We start from the raw sequence: 15,349 nt of genomic DNA, 5'->3' as shown, positions 1-15,349 counted from the left end.
AGGGTCTCTGTTTGCCGTGTTCACACATCCCTTTCCCCTTGCAGTCTTTACAGACATATCTTGCTCGTCTGTGCTCACAAATGCTACCGCCGTTACATTCTCTGCACCGCGTTTTTCTCCGGTTGTGAGGGCAGATTTGCGATCCGTGACAATCTTTGCAATAATATTTCACTCTGCCATGAAGACACTTATAATCCGTTGTTCGCTTTACGGGGGATACTTTCGAGTCTTTCACCGTTTGGTTCTCCATTTCTATCAAACCGGTCATGTCCTTAAATCACTTTTCATTTTTTACGCCTCGATACTCACCCTCCTAGCCGGCCGACGTCTACCTAGCGAAACACTCTTCCAACATTTCCTTCTCTTGCTCATCCATGCACCAATCCCAAAACCTGTCAGGATGCCAAGCCACAGGCATTAACTCCTCCTCAATGCGCTTCTGAAACGTTCGCTTGTGGTGGTGTCTAAACAGCTCCTCATGTAGGGACACCCATCCCTGCGCCTCGCGTAGTATATCTAGGGCCTCACGCATCCACCAGTAGATCGCGTAGACCATAGGCCTAACGAGGTCAACCGCACCCCACTCAAGGCACAGCCTCATAATATCAAGACTATCACATTCAGTGGCCTCTAACAGGGCGAAGTCTGGGCTGAAATCCTCAAAGCTCTCCCTCAGCAGACTTAGAAACTCATAGCACCTATTGGACACCGCCGCAATGGTGTAACCAGAGACATTGTCACCAACACCCTTATCCACCAACCACTTGGCGACCTCCACCCGGTTCCACGCCGCGGCCTCAATCATGGCCTCCTCCCAGACAAACACATCGTCGCAGTAGTCACCCAGCACCTCTAAAACCCCTATATGACCGTACCTGGCCGCCTCGGTGGCCGGCTCAAAGAACGAACAGGCCCCCAACTCACAACACATTCTAACGGCCCTGACGTCACCGTACTTGCCGGCCCTCTCCATTTCTGAGTCTAGGTATTCTAACCACTCCCAGTGATCACCATCAGGGTCCTCGATGTCATACTCCACATCAGATATCTTAGCACCGGCGCCACGCAGCATCCTCACAGTCTCCAGGTGACGACCAGACACCGCGCAGCGCAGCGCCCGCCCCAACCCACCGGCGCCCCACTCCAGACACTTCCCCACCGCACCAACATGACCATGGGAGGAAGCGCACGCCAAAGCCTCATCGAGGTTGACCACCCCATAGCGGCGGCACGCCTCCATGACCTCAAGATTGTTATAGCTCACTGCGGCTAACATGACTTTCTCCAGCTCATCACAGAGGCGGTCGCCTGGACCGCTGAAGTACTCCTCCATCTCCCCCACACCACCACCGCTGGCGGCGTTGACCACTGACTCAAAGACGGTTTGATCGTAGTCATCAGACACACCACAGAACGCATCGAACCATTGAGGTCGTCCATCGTAGTCGTCAGTGGGGTCCCCCCACGAGTCTCCCCAGGAGTATATATCACTCATGTCATCATCAACCACGGACATTGGGGTGGTCTCACGCCCCACCAGTAATCTTGTTCCAACCATTTATACAATCCACGCAAATCTTTAAACCACTTTTTTCGAATTTTTTTAGACGTGTTAATTCACATCTACTCCGAACCGACAGTTTTCTGGAAATCCTGATTTCTCTGGAAATCAGGAAACATCATACCACACCGGGCGTACCTAGGACTGTGGCCACTTCTCTCGCTTTCCTACTGATGGTTAACTCGGAGACGCCCGTTCTCTCGGAGAATTTTTTAAGTGTAATATCGACCCCATTTAGCCGTACCCAGTAATAGGTTAAAGCGACCGCAAAGGATTGTGGGCGAGCGCGATTCAACTCAGACGAGCGGTTCTTAGATCTGTAGTAGAGCTGGACCACCTCTCCCTTCTGTGCGGGGGACGCCGAGAATCTATCCATCACATCGCGAATGTGGTCCACGACGGTGGGAGACGTTCCGTGTAGTAAGTAATCTTTAGGCATGTTAATACTGAAGATTTTTAGACCCTTAAGGCAACTCTTCCTGCTCAATCCAAAAGTTTCCATCAAGGTTTTCGGTGTCTGACACTTACCAGACATCTTGTAGGCGTAGTAGATACACGCAAAGATGATCGCCTTCCGTGGGTCGCCGCGAAAAATCTGGCCTTTCGTCACCTGAGTGTATATCTCGTTAGCTTTGGCTACAATTACCCCACTAAAACCCATGTTCTCCACATCCTTGTCAATATTTCTATCCTCAGACCTACGTACCTGGACCCGACTTGGATCCGAAGACCGTTTGCCGTCGGAATGTCCGTAAAAACCCCATTCCCTTTCGTGCGCGATCACACGCTGCATCTGCTCCCCGCACTCTAAGCAACTAGTGACCCCGTCTTCTGTGACTAGGTCGTCATGATTGCAAAGGGTGTTACTACTATCCTCGTCTCCCAAGGAGGCTCTACTAGTCTCGTATTCGGTGAGGGCTCGGTCAAACAGTGCAAATTCCGGCATGAGGGTGGGGACGTCAATCTCAGGCACCGGTCCGCCGGGGATATTGTATGGTGGTGGTGGCCGATCTTCAGCCGTACGTTCAACTGTTCGTTCCTCCATTTTATTAAACTGTTCATGTCTTTAAACCACTTTTCAAAGGCCTTCTAGATGTGAAGCCGAGAGGCTAGCCCCTCGAGCTCTCTCTAGGTGTGATGTGTGTGGTTGCTAAGACTTCCGAAGGGGTCCGCGTGGGGGGCGGTGCGGTCTAAAGTCTCCACACCACATTCGTGGACTAGTATCTTACCCATCTTTTTTAGCCATACTGTGGCATGGAGACTAACATTGCTAGAACACCAAGGACGATCGTCGCCGCTCCAGCCACAAACCCAACGGGGTCGAAGCTTCCGTATTCTGAGTCTTCATAGTAATCAGCGTCACAACAGCAGTGTTCAGGCCCCGCATCCGCAGTGTTACTCACATTCACCTCCAGCACCGGACAACCGCCGGCTGTAGCCGCATCGTTTTTAATCTTCACCTCCGTCTTTAATGTCATTTTACCTATGACCCCATTCGTCTTTAGACCAGAATAGCCTCCCGAGCTCCCCCTAGGTGCGTCACGTGACAAAGTGATTGACAGGTCCTTGACAAAGTGATTGACAGGTTCTTGACAAAGTGATTGACAGGTTCTTGACAAAGTGATTGACAGGTTCTTGACAAAGTGATTGACAGGTCCTTGACAAAGTGATTGACAGGTTTTTTACAAAGTGATTGACAGGTTTTTTACAAAGTGATTGACAGGTGGGCGTGGCTATCACGTGACAAAGTGATTGACAGGTGGGCGTGGCCGTCACGTGACAAAGTGATTGATGGGTGGGCTTGGCTATCACGTGACAAAGTGATTGACGGGTGGGCTTGGCTATCACGTGACAAAGTGATTGACGGGTGGGCGTGGTCGTGCAAGAGATCTCTGGCAAACTCGCGCATGCGCAGGTCGCGAGGCTTGGCGGAGGTGTGCGGAGACTTTCGCGCCACTTTTGGAATGAAATTTGGGGAGATCAAAAAGTTGCGCCAGCTGCGCCAAAACCCTACTACTCAGCATGTTCTTATAAAAAAGGTTTTTATAAAAAAAAGAGTGTATTTAAAGACATTTTACATAATTGCTTTTGTTTTAAAACTGTTGGTAAAACAAGGCCTGCAGAGAAAAGGGACTTGTCATTTTGTGTTCTGGTGATCAGGGGGTCGTTTCTCAAAAGTCCCCAAACCCGGAAATCACCCGGTAAGCCCCCGATAAACTTTACGGGTGTTTCTCAAAACGCCCGTTATTGTCGGGCCCGGAAAAAATCCCGGTAACTCGCCCAGTAACTTACGGGAGCTCAAGAGCTCCCGTTAACTTACCGGGAATAACTTTTAATGCGGTAATTGATACCCAAAACTATGTTTTCCTTAATATTTTCAGCTGAATTTATAGATCAACTATTCATCTAGAATTGGCCAAGAGTTGAACTATTCAATTTGGTGCTTTTAATTCCGATTAAATCTCGCCATTTTCAAGTTGTGTCGGGTTGTAGTGAATTTTCAACACCAATCGAGGCTAACATCATTGGGATTCCCTACCAGCCAGCCAATCAGGTTTCTTTTCTGTCAAATGATTTGACATTTAGCTGTCAACGTGCGCCTAAAAAAGTATAAACAACTTTGGTATTGAAAGTTTGCTACAAAATGAGACTTTATCTACTTGTTCTCTGTCTTTTTTTCGAAAAGTGCCGATGCCACAGCAGTGTTTGGGGTACCAGTTGTCTACAGACATCGACAAGTCTACGACTTTTATTGATATTCAATAATTATTTAGCCGATCTGTTCATTAACTCTGAAAATTAAAATTTGGTTATCGGGAACCCGTAAACAGCCGGGACGCTACCGCAAGCTTTAAGAAACGCTCTTCCTCGCCGGGAAAAGTATCCCGAAAACTCTCCCGGCACCCTAACGGGCCCGGGTATTACCGGGAGTTTTGAGAAACGACCCCCTGGTCACTTCAGTTGAGTTTGTGAGAGTTCAGTCCCTCATGATCTCAACCGTTCGTTATTTCTGTGAGAATGTAGTCAAAGAGGAAGTTGTACTCTTATTTTATTATGCTCTTGCAGCGTATTTTCAATTTTTTGTGCGCCCAAAGACGACCCCTCTTTTAACTCAGGGGCGTGTTTTGGAACCTATCAATTCGTAGCCTTGTTGCGGAGTCCTTTTTTACACTGAAAACAAAAAGGAATGCGAGGGAATAGGTTATCAAAGTTAGATGTTTGGTGAACGCTGTAATCTGCCTTAAGAGCCAAGCGGAAAGTTTGTGAGAGGATTTGGGAGGGATCATTTATGAACAAATTTTCTTCTTTCCTTTTTTTTTAGATTTTGTTTTCGTGGCCAGTCTGGTTGCTATACACCTTTGCTGTTCGCATTAACAGGAAAGGGACATTCATTACTACCTTTCGGTAGCCGCACGCTAAGGCGCAAAAACAACAGAACACCATATGTGTGTGACTTGTGCTGGGTGCCTGCGAACTGGTACCACTACACATTTTATTAGAAATCAAACGTGGTATATAAATACAATGCAGAAAATATTCTTAACTTAAAAATTATAATACCTAACATATTACTTAAGTGCAAGTGCAATTACACAATTCAAAAATATCAATAATCTTATGAAAATACAACTTCAAAATCACACGCCCGATACGAAAACCCGGATAAAACCGCAAAAAACCCGGGAACGTATTCCTCGATCGAATGCGTTGATTATATAGCCTCGAGAAGTCTTAATCTAATATACCATGAAGTTTGGTTACAGAGTGGTACTAGCGTCCAACATGCGAGATGAAATAATTATCATATCTCTATCGTATAGATACGATATGTAGTGCTAAAGTAGTTACCGAATCTTACAAAATAAAAATAGTTGTTATATTTAAATAAAAGATCACGTAATGTGATAACACATACTCAGAACCGTAACGAAAACGCTTTCCAACTGCACGTTGTTACGTTGGAAAGCATTTATTCATTTGTGCCAAATGTTACATCAATAACGTGTATTGTACATTCATTAACATCACACGAAACATAATTTAGCTTGACTCGACTTTCAAGGGCAATAAATGAATATTTAACATTCATCAGCATCAACGGAGAAACAATAACACAGTTGGGCATTCAATTCCATCGGAACGAATATTCTTTTTTCAATTACACGTTTGAAAAATATGTAACGTTTATTGAATCAGTTATAAATAGAAAATTCATCAGCGCTATTAACATAAACAACGACAATCAACAAGCCTTTTCAGACAATCATGTTCATCAAGGTGACATTTATGAATTTGGTTTGACAATAATTTGTTCTATTCAAAAAAAAAATAAAGGAAAAGAAAATATCATTAGTTCTAGTGTTATTTTTGATTTGTGTTGTGACATTTATCCCTGAAATTGATCTTTATTTTAATAAATAATATTATAAATAATATTAAAATACAACGAGTTATATAGGTTTGCATAAAACGAAACCATTGTCCACATTTTGAACATATTTGCTCCCGTGATTGTTCCTATATTGCATTATAATGCCTCCAGTAATAACTGGGCCCGGTAATGTACGAGTGTAATCCCCAGGTTTGGTGCCCCCAACCTGTCATTCATTCGTCGCTGGATCTATAGACGGCTCAACGATGCTGAGAAATGGGCTGTAGGGCGGTAACTTTTTTGTCTCTGTGTTTTGACCGGGATTTGCTGTGTTATGGTGCGCTGGTGCACCGTTGTAAATGAAAATGACATTTTCGTCGCGGTCAACCACTGGTCCATCAAGCTAATATGTTGCATTTTACGTGTCTCATTCACTGTAAAAATATGGTGCGTTACAATAAAGAAAAATTGGGACGAAAAATATCATAAAATACCTTCAAACTTTTCTAATCAGTTGGTGGAGTTGTTATTAAAATCCTTGTGAAGTTTCAATCCATTTGGGGCAATATTGAGCGATTGAAGTTCCCCCATACTAAGAGAAGAGAAAGGTAGCACTCTAATGATGCCGATCGGCAAAACAAGCGGTAGAAAATCGCTTCTAAAAAACTTGAAATTCGAGATTTCGCCAAAATACATGCAAACAATATTATACCGATACTTTACACTGCCACACAGAAATTATGAATCCAGTTGATCAACTCTTCGCGTGCCTAAAACGCCATTCTTTACCCGCCTTGTCGAATCAGGTATGCTTGACGCGAACCCATGGGATGGATATTTCAACCGTCGTGACAAAACAGCCCGTCTACATCCCTCTTCCCGCAAAAAGCAAAAACCAACTACGAATATTGTCTCGTGAACTTCAACACAAGAAAACATGAAGCATATAAATAAGATTAAATGCAGTTCTCGACAAAATCGAAATCGACGAATTGTGTTATTGTTTCTCCGTTAATACTAATAAATGTTCACGAATATTCAATTAGTGTTTTTGAAGGTCAAATCACGCTAAATGATGATTCGTGCGATGTTAATGAACGTACAATACACGTTATCGATACAACGTTTGGCAAAATGAATGTCCCTTTCCCGTTATTGAACAACAAAAGGTGTATTTTTTTTCTGGAGACTGTCTCGCTCCAATTAAGTAAAATTGTAAAGGAAAGCAAGGATAAGCATATTGTCCATTCATTTGGGCACCGGAAGTCTCTAGTCCCTGTCCAAGGGAAGCAAGATTATGCATGTAGACCATATTTGACCACCGGAAGTCTTAAAGTCCCGGTCGGAGGAGGGCAAGGTTGAGCCTATTGACCACGGTGTTTGCTTATGCAGGCTAGAGCCTGAAAACCTTATCATCTGGACAGCCACCTGACAGTAACTTATGCAGGCTAGAGCCTGTAAACCTTATCATCTGGACAGCCACCTGACAGTAACTTATGCAGGCTAGAGCCTGAAAACCTTATCATCTGGACAGCCACCTGACAGTAACTTCCACTTGATCAGAGTTTTTAGTCACAATTATGTCTGGTATGTAAAAAGGAAAATTGGGAAACTATACTTAGGAAAATTATACTTGAAACTAAATCATCTTCTTCATACTAAGCTGTTACCCACTCAGGTAGATTAAGGCACTGGTCAAATTTTCTCCTGTAGAGGGGGTAAGTAAATTGATCGCCTTTCCTGTCAGCGATTGACCTTTTCGTCATACGATACCTAAGATGTGCGCCATCGTTATACATGGTCAGCGGAAAATTGTTACTGTGTGTGCCCGTCACCGTGTTGTTCGCATAATTCGTACATGAAAGCTTTTTTGTGAAGCGGAAGCTATTTCTTTAGAGAAAGAAAGACGGGGAACCGATGGAGACCCGAATTAAAGTTCAAGAGGTAAGTTCCCTTTTTATCCGTACCATTTATCAAGCCCCTCAAATATCATAACAATACTAGTTATGCAGAGCAAACAACATAATTCATCGATGAGGTAATTCTAAATCTTTATTTATGAGACGGGCCGTCATTTTTATTAAAAATGTAGCATTTTCCCGATGGAAGGCTCCTCTAGACTCTATAATTTTGTGATAAAATAATCTATATTACATTCTTATCTGAGGACTATTAAGTAAGCTTAAATAAAATTACAGGCTTTAATCGTGACATGTTCTGTTTGTCGTGAAATTATAAAAACATAGCCGCGATAAAAGCATTGATTTATGTCAGACAGATATATTATTTACAAAAAGTCACAGAAATGTAGGCTCACAATTTTAAGCAGTGATTTTCCAGTAGTTTGCGACAAAGATATAATTTTTGCTTGACTTTACTTATTTTGGGGTCTTCAGAAATGTCATCTGATGTGGGTTCAGTGCATTTTCGAAGGAAGAACGTTTTTTCCCAGCGCATTACTTCTTCTTTGAGCTGGGAATGAGCTGAGAGCACTTTTGTCTTGACTCTAGCCAGTGTGGTTTCGTATTTTCTTTGGATATCGTTATCAAAGGGATGCTCTCTCAATTGTGTCCTAGCCTTGTCCAGAGTTCTCACAGCATGAGAATCACTTGGGATGCATTTGAGAACATTATTAGCCAGAGTTGATTTTAAAATAAAAGATGATTGAGCTTGACTAACAGACTGGTTGTGAGGGACAGGCTGTTCAGGTGGGGGCTGATGAATTGCCTCATGTGAGCCGGTGTTTATGTGGCACTGTGTCTGCAGGTCATCTAATTTCCCTTCAATTACTTCTCCATCTTCTTCTTCATCCTGGGGCTGAAGTTCTACAATGTCTTCATCATATCCCTCCATGTCTGCCTCCTCTTCAGTTTCATCATCATTCACTTCCTCTTGCATGCTTATTATGTGAGCTTCAGTTTCTTCACACTCCTCTGCTCTGTCTTCCTCCTCTTCCTCTTTATCATCATCATTAAAAAACCCAGTGAGCTTGCTCACTTTTAAATCACCATCATCATCATATATCTTGACTTTGTAGTGTGGAATTGGAATATCATTGGTCAAGCACTTGTCCCAGCACTCTTGTAGATAACTTCATTCTGATTTTATTGTCTGTGATATAAAGTGATGAAGTGGTGGACCAGCTGTCCTTGAACCTAACTCTTGGGGGCCATCAAAAAACTCAACACCACTAGCAACTTGCCTCCACCATACACCCTCTCCACACAAAAGAAAATCTGAGATGCGCTCCAGGTGAGCCTGATAATCATTAGGGTGTCGAAGAATATATCTGTTTGGAATGATTGAGTTGGATAGTGCAGATGATGACTTGGCAATACTGTTGATTTTGGATACTTGTTCACTCAAGGTGTTTCTGTGTTGGTCAGCTACCTTTAGTTCAGCCTGCATACGAACTAGGCCGGGTGTGATTATTTCACCAGGACATCTGCTCGAGGTATTTTCTGCTATTGCAGAGAAGGTGTTAAAGTGGCGCTCCTGCTGTTCAGTATTTACAGATCGACCACTGACCAGTCTTGACTGGATTGGGGAATGGACAACAAGAGAGTGGAAGTAGCGCCCATACAGCTTTCGATCGGTCAAGGACTTTGTTTCCTTGATAACCTCTTTCAAAGTCATGGCATGAAGGAAGCTCTGGTTGTGGAGACACAAAATATCTCTTGGACATCTTTTGCTTGGGTGGCTATACAATAGTCTTGACACTTCTGTTAGAGTATCAAAGACTGTTTGTGGTTTCTCAGACATGACACCTGTCAAATAAAACAAAACCATTTTGAGTAAATTTACTTTATCCGCTACTTTTTCTGTTATTGTCAACTCTCTAATAATTAATGTTTAATAGAAAATTTGCAGGCTTGCTGTCATAATTTAGCTAACATGCAATTATTTTAACTTGATCTTGATTGTGTTTCCTTTAAGTACAATGTGTAACTTACCTCTCATTTGCTTTCCAAGAATAGCGCATAGATACCTCATGTCTGTGCCTCTTAGCTTGTCTTTAGTGCCAGTGACAGTAGCTTTTACCCTTTCAAATTCTTGTTTTTCTTGTTTTTCTAGGTGCAGTGGCAGTTCTTCAACTATGTTTGAGATTTGTTCCTTGACATCATGTAGTGGTTTAGTTGGAAGAACTTCGTAGAATCCTGAAACAAAGGTAAAGAGTAAGATAAATAATTTCAATCTTATTCAATATTTGCTATAATGATGTGAACATTGGTGTCCACTTTATGTGTTAATGTAAAAGTCTTTTTATCATTTTTCTAGCTCCATCCTGTTTGAAATGTTAAAGTTATTTTCCATACCTATGTTGATTTCTTCTAGCTCTTTCTCTTGGTGAGAAAACATCAAGGCCGGTACACGTTGAATTCCCCCAAGCTCTTGACTTAGATTGTGCTGAAGGCTCTTCCTGCAGCCGAAGTCTGCTATGCCCCTGGCCCTGCATTCCACCTCCAGCTCCTTTATCTTTAAATTATGGAAGGGCTTAACTCCAGCATTTCTTTTGTTTTTTTTTCTGCAGGGCCTGCAAGCACTTTCGCCTTGCGATCTGCAAGTGAGAGCTCTGGACGCCGGAAACAATATGTTAAATTAGAATACATTCTTGTGTCACCACTGCAAGCACTGCAGCCAGCATTACCACCTTTCTGCTCTCCACTCTCAAACTGCTGTTCGGGGCCATCACCATGGAAGAAGCGCATAATGTTATTTACCTCTTTACCTGTTGAAGTGGAACATTTATGTCCCATGTCCATCAAGCATTCTACTCTTGTTTCTATGTAACACAGCTTCTCTGCTTCAGAAGAGCCACATCGCCCAATGATGTAAACATGAGGCTTCTCCACTAGACTGATAACATCAACATCACCATGGCCATATTCTTTCATTTCATCGCTTGTATAAAAAAATGCTGGATCGTACAGAAACTGAACGAGCAAAAGAATATGGCCATGGTTCATTGCTGTTGAGTTATCACTCCAAACCATGATGTGCCTGGTGCTCTCGAGCCTTTTTAGCTTCTCCTTAGCATCTTCATGGTCTGGAACCAGCTCACCGATATTTTTCAGTCTTTGTTTGACCTCCGCGGTGGAAAGGCTGGCATAGTGTGAGTCACTATGGTTTCGCACTAAGCCCAGACTCTCCTGCCTCTCAAGCTCCCTTCCCTGTATCTCTCTGAGTGGGATCTTCCGCCCAGACACCGTGAAGCTCTCTTCTTTTAGGGAACCATCTGGCTGCAGCAGAAGCTTTTTGTATGTTCTTGGAAATACCAGTTCCCCGAGAACATACTCCCCGCTTTCTATTTTAGCCTATAGAAACAAAAATATTATGTTTAGAAAATAAGAAAGGGCCTTATTTTTAATCTATAGTTTTTACTCATTAGCAAAGGAATAAAGTGGATTAAGATACTATGTTACGAGTTGTTTTACCTGCAATGTTTCTTTTATCTTCTCATTTGTCCTTGGAACTGGGACAGTCACCTCCCCACCATACATCCTCTGCAGTTTTCTCCGTATGCGGGGTGCGTTGGCTCGGTGGTAGGTCTGGAATCTCTTTAGGTCTATCCCTTCACTCTCAAGGAACTCCTTGACAACCATGTTGCCCAGTTTTGTTTCAGTGGAGACGCCGTACCTTCTTGCTAGGTCAGAGAAGTTGATCTGTGAAATAAATGTAATGATTCAATATATATATATATATATATATATATATATATATATATATATATATATATATATATATATATATATATATATATATAACTTAGCCAACGCTGCTCTATTTTTTTCTCGAGCTTCCCGTTTTCTTTCTGGTAGCTCTGTTTTACCGCAACTCGTGCAAATCCACAACCAAAAGTCCCCGCCATTACTACACAGTATAGTATATTTGAGGAGAAATACTTGATTGACCGTAAACTCAATAAATCGTTTCGTAAATCCCGCCTAAATTTGAGCTTGTTTTTATTGCGGCTGATAAAATCTGTCACGTTTCGGATATTATAGGAGTTGAAATACGCATATTGGGTTAAATATTAGACGTTGCCCAATTCTAAAGCTTAGGAGAAACTTATTTGCTTCTAAGACAAGCAAAATTACGCTGCGTCATTCATCAAAATAACACACAGGTAGATACAAATTCGTACCCTATACTAAATTGAATTTAATCAAATTGGAAACAAACAATACATATAATAACAAATGATTAATGTTCCAGCTAATTGGCATAAAATACACACTTATTCTCGGCGGGAAACAGCCTACATCGCCGGCTTCTGTGATATTTCCCTTTCCTTCGTCCGCCATGTTTTACTTGGTACCCTAGCCTTGTAAATGAGTTCCTCAGTTCCTATTCGCTTTCCCTGCTAGCAGAGGCCTCTTTTCTCTGTATTTCGCTGGGCTGGAGTTCGCGAGGAAAAGATACCTCTGCCATGGGTCGCAAGTTCGTTTGATCAAACCGCAGTCCACGATCGTGGACGAGATCCAGAGCGCATGCTCCGTTCATTAATTACTGGCCACTATTTGAGCCCACAATGACTAGCGCATGCATGAAACGTATATCCGCTGCCGGATAATAAGCCCGCATTCGAAACGGCGTCCTCCGTAGAAATATCACGCGACGAATTATAAAAAGAAGCCATTCAATGCCTTATCTTCATTCAGAATTTTCTCTCTTTTGACAAACGAGTCAATCTTCCGTTTACAGGTTTTGCATATTCTTCTGGGAATAGCTGATCTAATTTTACCAAAAAGTTTTGTAACATTTTCTTCGAATCCAACTGTGCGATATTTACATCGAAGAAACTCGCCTGCCCAGATGTCTTGAAATTAATCCCACAAACAAGACAAAACTCGTCTTTGCTGCGTTTGTTGTTCAATCTTTTTAGTGACGTTTTAGGTGATTGAAATCGAACAGTTGTTTTTTTTTCGAAGAGGAGAACTAACCGGAGTTTGATTCATGATTTCCGACTAAACCCATGCAAAGCATTGACAGCTTTCGCGCGATGGTACGGGTTTTGGCACGTCGGTCGCTTATTAACGCTCACGCATGCGCAACAGAAACAGTCTCGACCCATGGCAGAGGTATTTTTTCCTCGCGAACTCCAGCCCAGCGAAATACAGAGGAAAGAGGCCTCCGCTAGCAGGGAACCATTCGCTGATCCATTCCTATAGAAACACTCATCTGTAGTGCCCAGTTCCTTTGGCGGCGTATAAACAAAATGGCTGCGGACGCTTCAGCACGGATAGTTGGACTTGGAAATGCACGAAGTCCAGTTCAAAATCAAGACTTATTAGAATAAAAGCAGTCTCAACTTCAAGAATTCGTGTATATCTTGTAGAATATAGGTGGATGAGTACGACCTGTTGTAAAACAAGTCTTAAATTCGAGGTAAAGGCCGGTCAGATAATTGAATTCGGAGACGTATTTTTTGTAGTAATTTTATTTAATGCGACCTAAACTCTTGTCCGTAGCGATCCAGCTGATTCTAGCTCATATGAACCCTTGGTTATCATATAAAAATATTGGAATGCTCATTTTATGCATCTTCTTACTGGACTTTCCCGAAATTCGATGGGCCGTCCATATCTGTTTTAAAATAGTGTAGTATTTCAAGGTATCATCTTCCATAGCAAACTTTTTTTTCGAATCTCCAGGTTAAGGATTAAGAATCAAATAATCCTTACAATTTTGAAGACAATACATGCAACCATGAATATTTTACTGATTATTTTTGATTTTCTGCTGCATTGTACGGTGTTGAATTGCACTTACTGTTTGATAACTTACGATTAAAACTATTGTTGAAGTCCACATTTCATATGGATATTATTTTTATGTAGAACAACGACAATGTGTCATTTCATTTTATGAGATACGTCCAGCCTGAGATTTCACCATTTTAAAAACATGATAAGAACATGCCGAGGCTGATATAACAGCAGCAAAATGCTGCTTTGTTAGCTTGATTCTTTCTAAAATGCAGAACCGAATTGCGTTCATTAACGCAATTAACATAATTCTATGTTTTTTGCATACAAGAAAATTTAACATCGTTAAAACCATTCAAAAATTGTACGAAAGAACAGCCCAGCCTCAACTGAAAATTAGACGTTCTTATAAAAAACGCAGTGGCTATTGCCCGACAGTAGGGATAGGTCTAGGACTAATTGCCAGACAGTTTTCAATTTATTCAAATAACCCATGAGAAACGGCAAGCAAATCTGAATTGACATTTGTTGTAGGTATTGAATGTTTTCTATTGCCTATGTACATTTTATCACTATCGGTGTTTTCCGATAACGTCCCACTATCGAAAGCCATACCTTTCTTTGAGCCACCATGTTCAGTGAAAGAAACTTCGGCGGGAAAAAGCGTATGCATGAACTGCATGAACAGAAAAATGAACAGACATCGATAGATAGAGAGTAAACTACTTATATTTTTTTCAGTCAATACTATCAGAGATTTAGATTTGCAAGCAAGTATCTTTGTTGAAAAATTATAATTTGAATACGCCGGGGAAAAACCGGGGACGCAACTTCCAGGTCAGCGTAAATTCCCCGCCCCCTTTCCCGGCCTGTTAAGGGCTTCTATAAAATCCCCGGCCCCCCGGTGGCACAAATGAATGTCCCTTTCCCGTTAATGCGAACAACAAAGGTGTATAGCAACCAGACTGGCCACGAAAATAAAATCTAAAAAAGGAAAGAAAAAAATTTGTTCATAAATGATCCCTCCCTAATCCTCCCACAAACTTTCCGCTTGGCTCTAAAGGCAGATTACAGCGTTCACCAAACATCTAACTTTGATAACCTATTCCCTCGCATTCCTTACAGTTTTCAGTGTAAAAAAGGACTCCACAAGGCCACAAATTAATAGGTTCCAAAACAAGCCCTTGAGTTAAAAGAGGGGTCGTCTTTGGGCGCACAAGGAATTGAAAATACGCTGCAAAAGCAAATAAAATAAGGGTACAACTTCCTCTTTGACTACATTCTCACAGAAATAACGAACGGTTGAGATCATGAGGGACTGAACTCTCACAAACTCAAAGTGACCAGATCACCAGAACACAAAATAACAAGTCCCTTTTCTCTGCCGGCCTTGTTTTACCAACAGTTTTAAACCAAAAGCAATTATATAAAATGTCTTTCAATACATCTCTCTCATTTTTTATTAAGAACCTTTTTTAAGAACATGCTGAGGCTCAGAAAGCAGCAAAATATTGCTTTGTTGATGTGATGCATTACAAAATGCAAGCATCAAATTGTGATATTAATAATAACAACCATAAATATTATTTTTGTTGTATAGACTAAATTAAATAAATATATAATTTAAGCGCGGCCTACCTAAAGTAATGCGAGAACTGGATATGAAACAGATTGAGACCCTAAATCTCTATTGTTAAGCTTTAAATA

At 41.8% G+C, this 15,349-nt stretch overlaps 2 protein-coding genes across 2 annotated transcripts; both read right to left on the bottom strand.

Moving 5' to 3' along the window:
- Positions 1-1,679: 1,679 nt before the first annotated feature.
- Positions 1,680-2,606, bottom strand: LOC125572412 (transcription initiation factor IIB-like). Its single transcript, XM_048732910.1, has one exon. The coding sequence runs from the start codon at positions 2,604-2,606 to the stop codon at positions 1,680-1,682; it is 927 nt and encodes a 308-aa protein (XP_048588867.1).
- Positions 2,607-8,825: 6,219 nt separating this feature from the next.
- LOC116618277 lies at positions 8,826-11,333 on the bottom strand. The gene is made up of 3 exons (XM_032381797.2): positions 10,250-11,333; positions 9,887-10,090; positions 8,826-9,700 (listed from the first exon to the last, which is right to left on the bottom strand). Exons 1-3 carry the CDS (start codon positions 10,290-10,292, stop codon positions 9,027-9,029), a joined length of 921 nt encoding a protein of 306 aa, XP_032237688.2. The 5' UTR covers positions 10,293-11,333; the 3' UTR covers positions 8,826-9,026.
- Between the last annotated feature and the right edge of the window lie 4,016 nt (positions 11,334-15,349).

Source organism: Nematostella vectensis, chromosome 9, assembly GCF_932526225.1.
Source record: "Nematostella vectensis chromosome 9, jaNemVect1.1, whole genome shotgun sequence".
Classification (NCBI taxonomy): domain Eukaryota; kingdom Metazoa; phylum Cnidaria; class Anthozoa; order Actiniaria; family Edwardsiidae; genus Nematostella; species Nematostella vectensis.
Note: the sequence above shows the minus strand (reverse complement) of the source record. Positions and strands in the feature narration are given on the sequence as shown.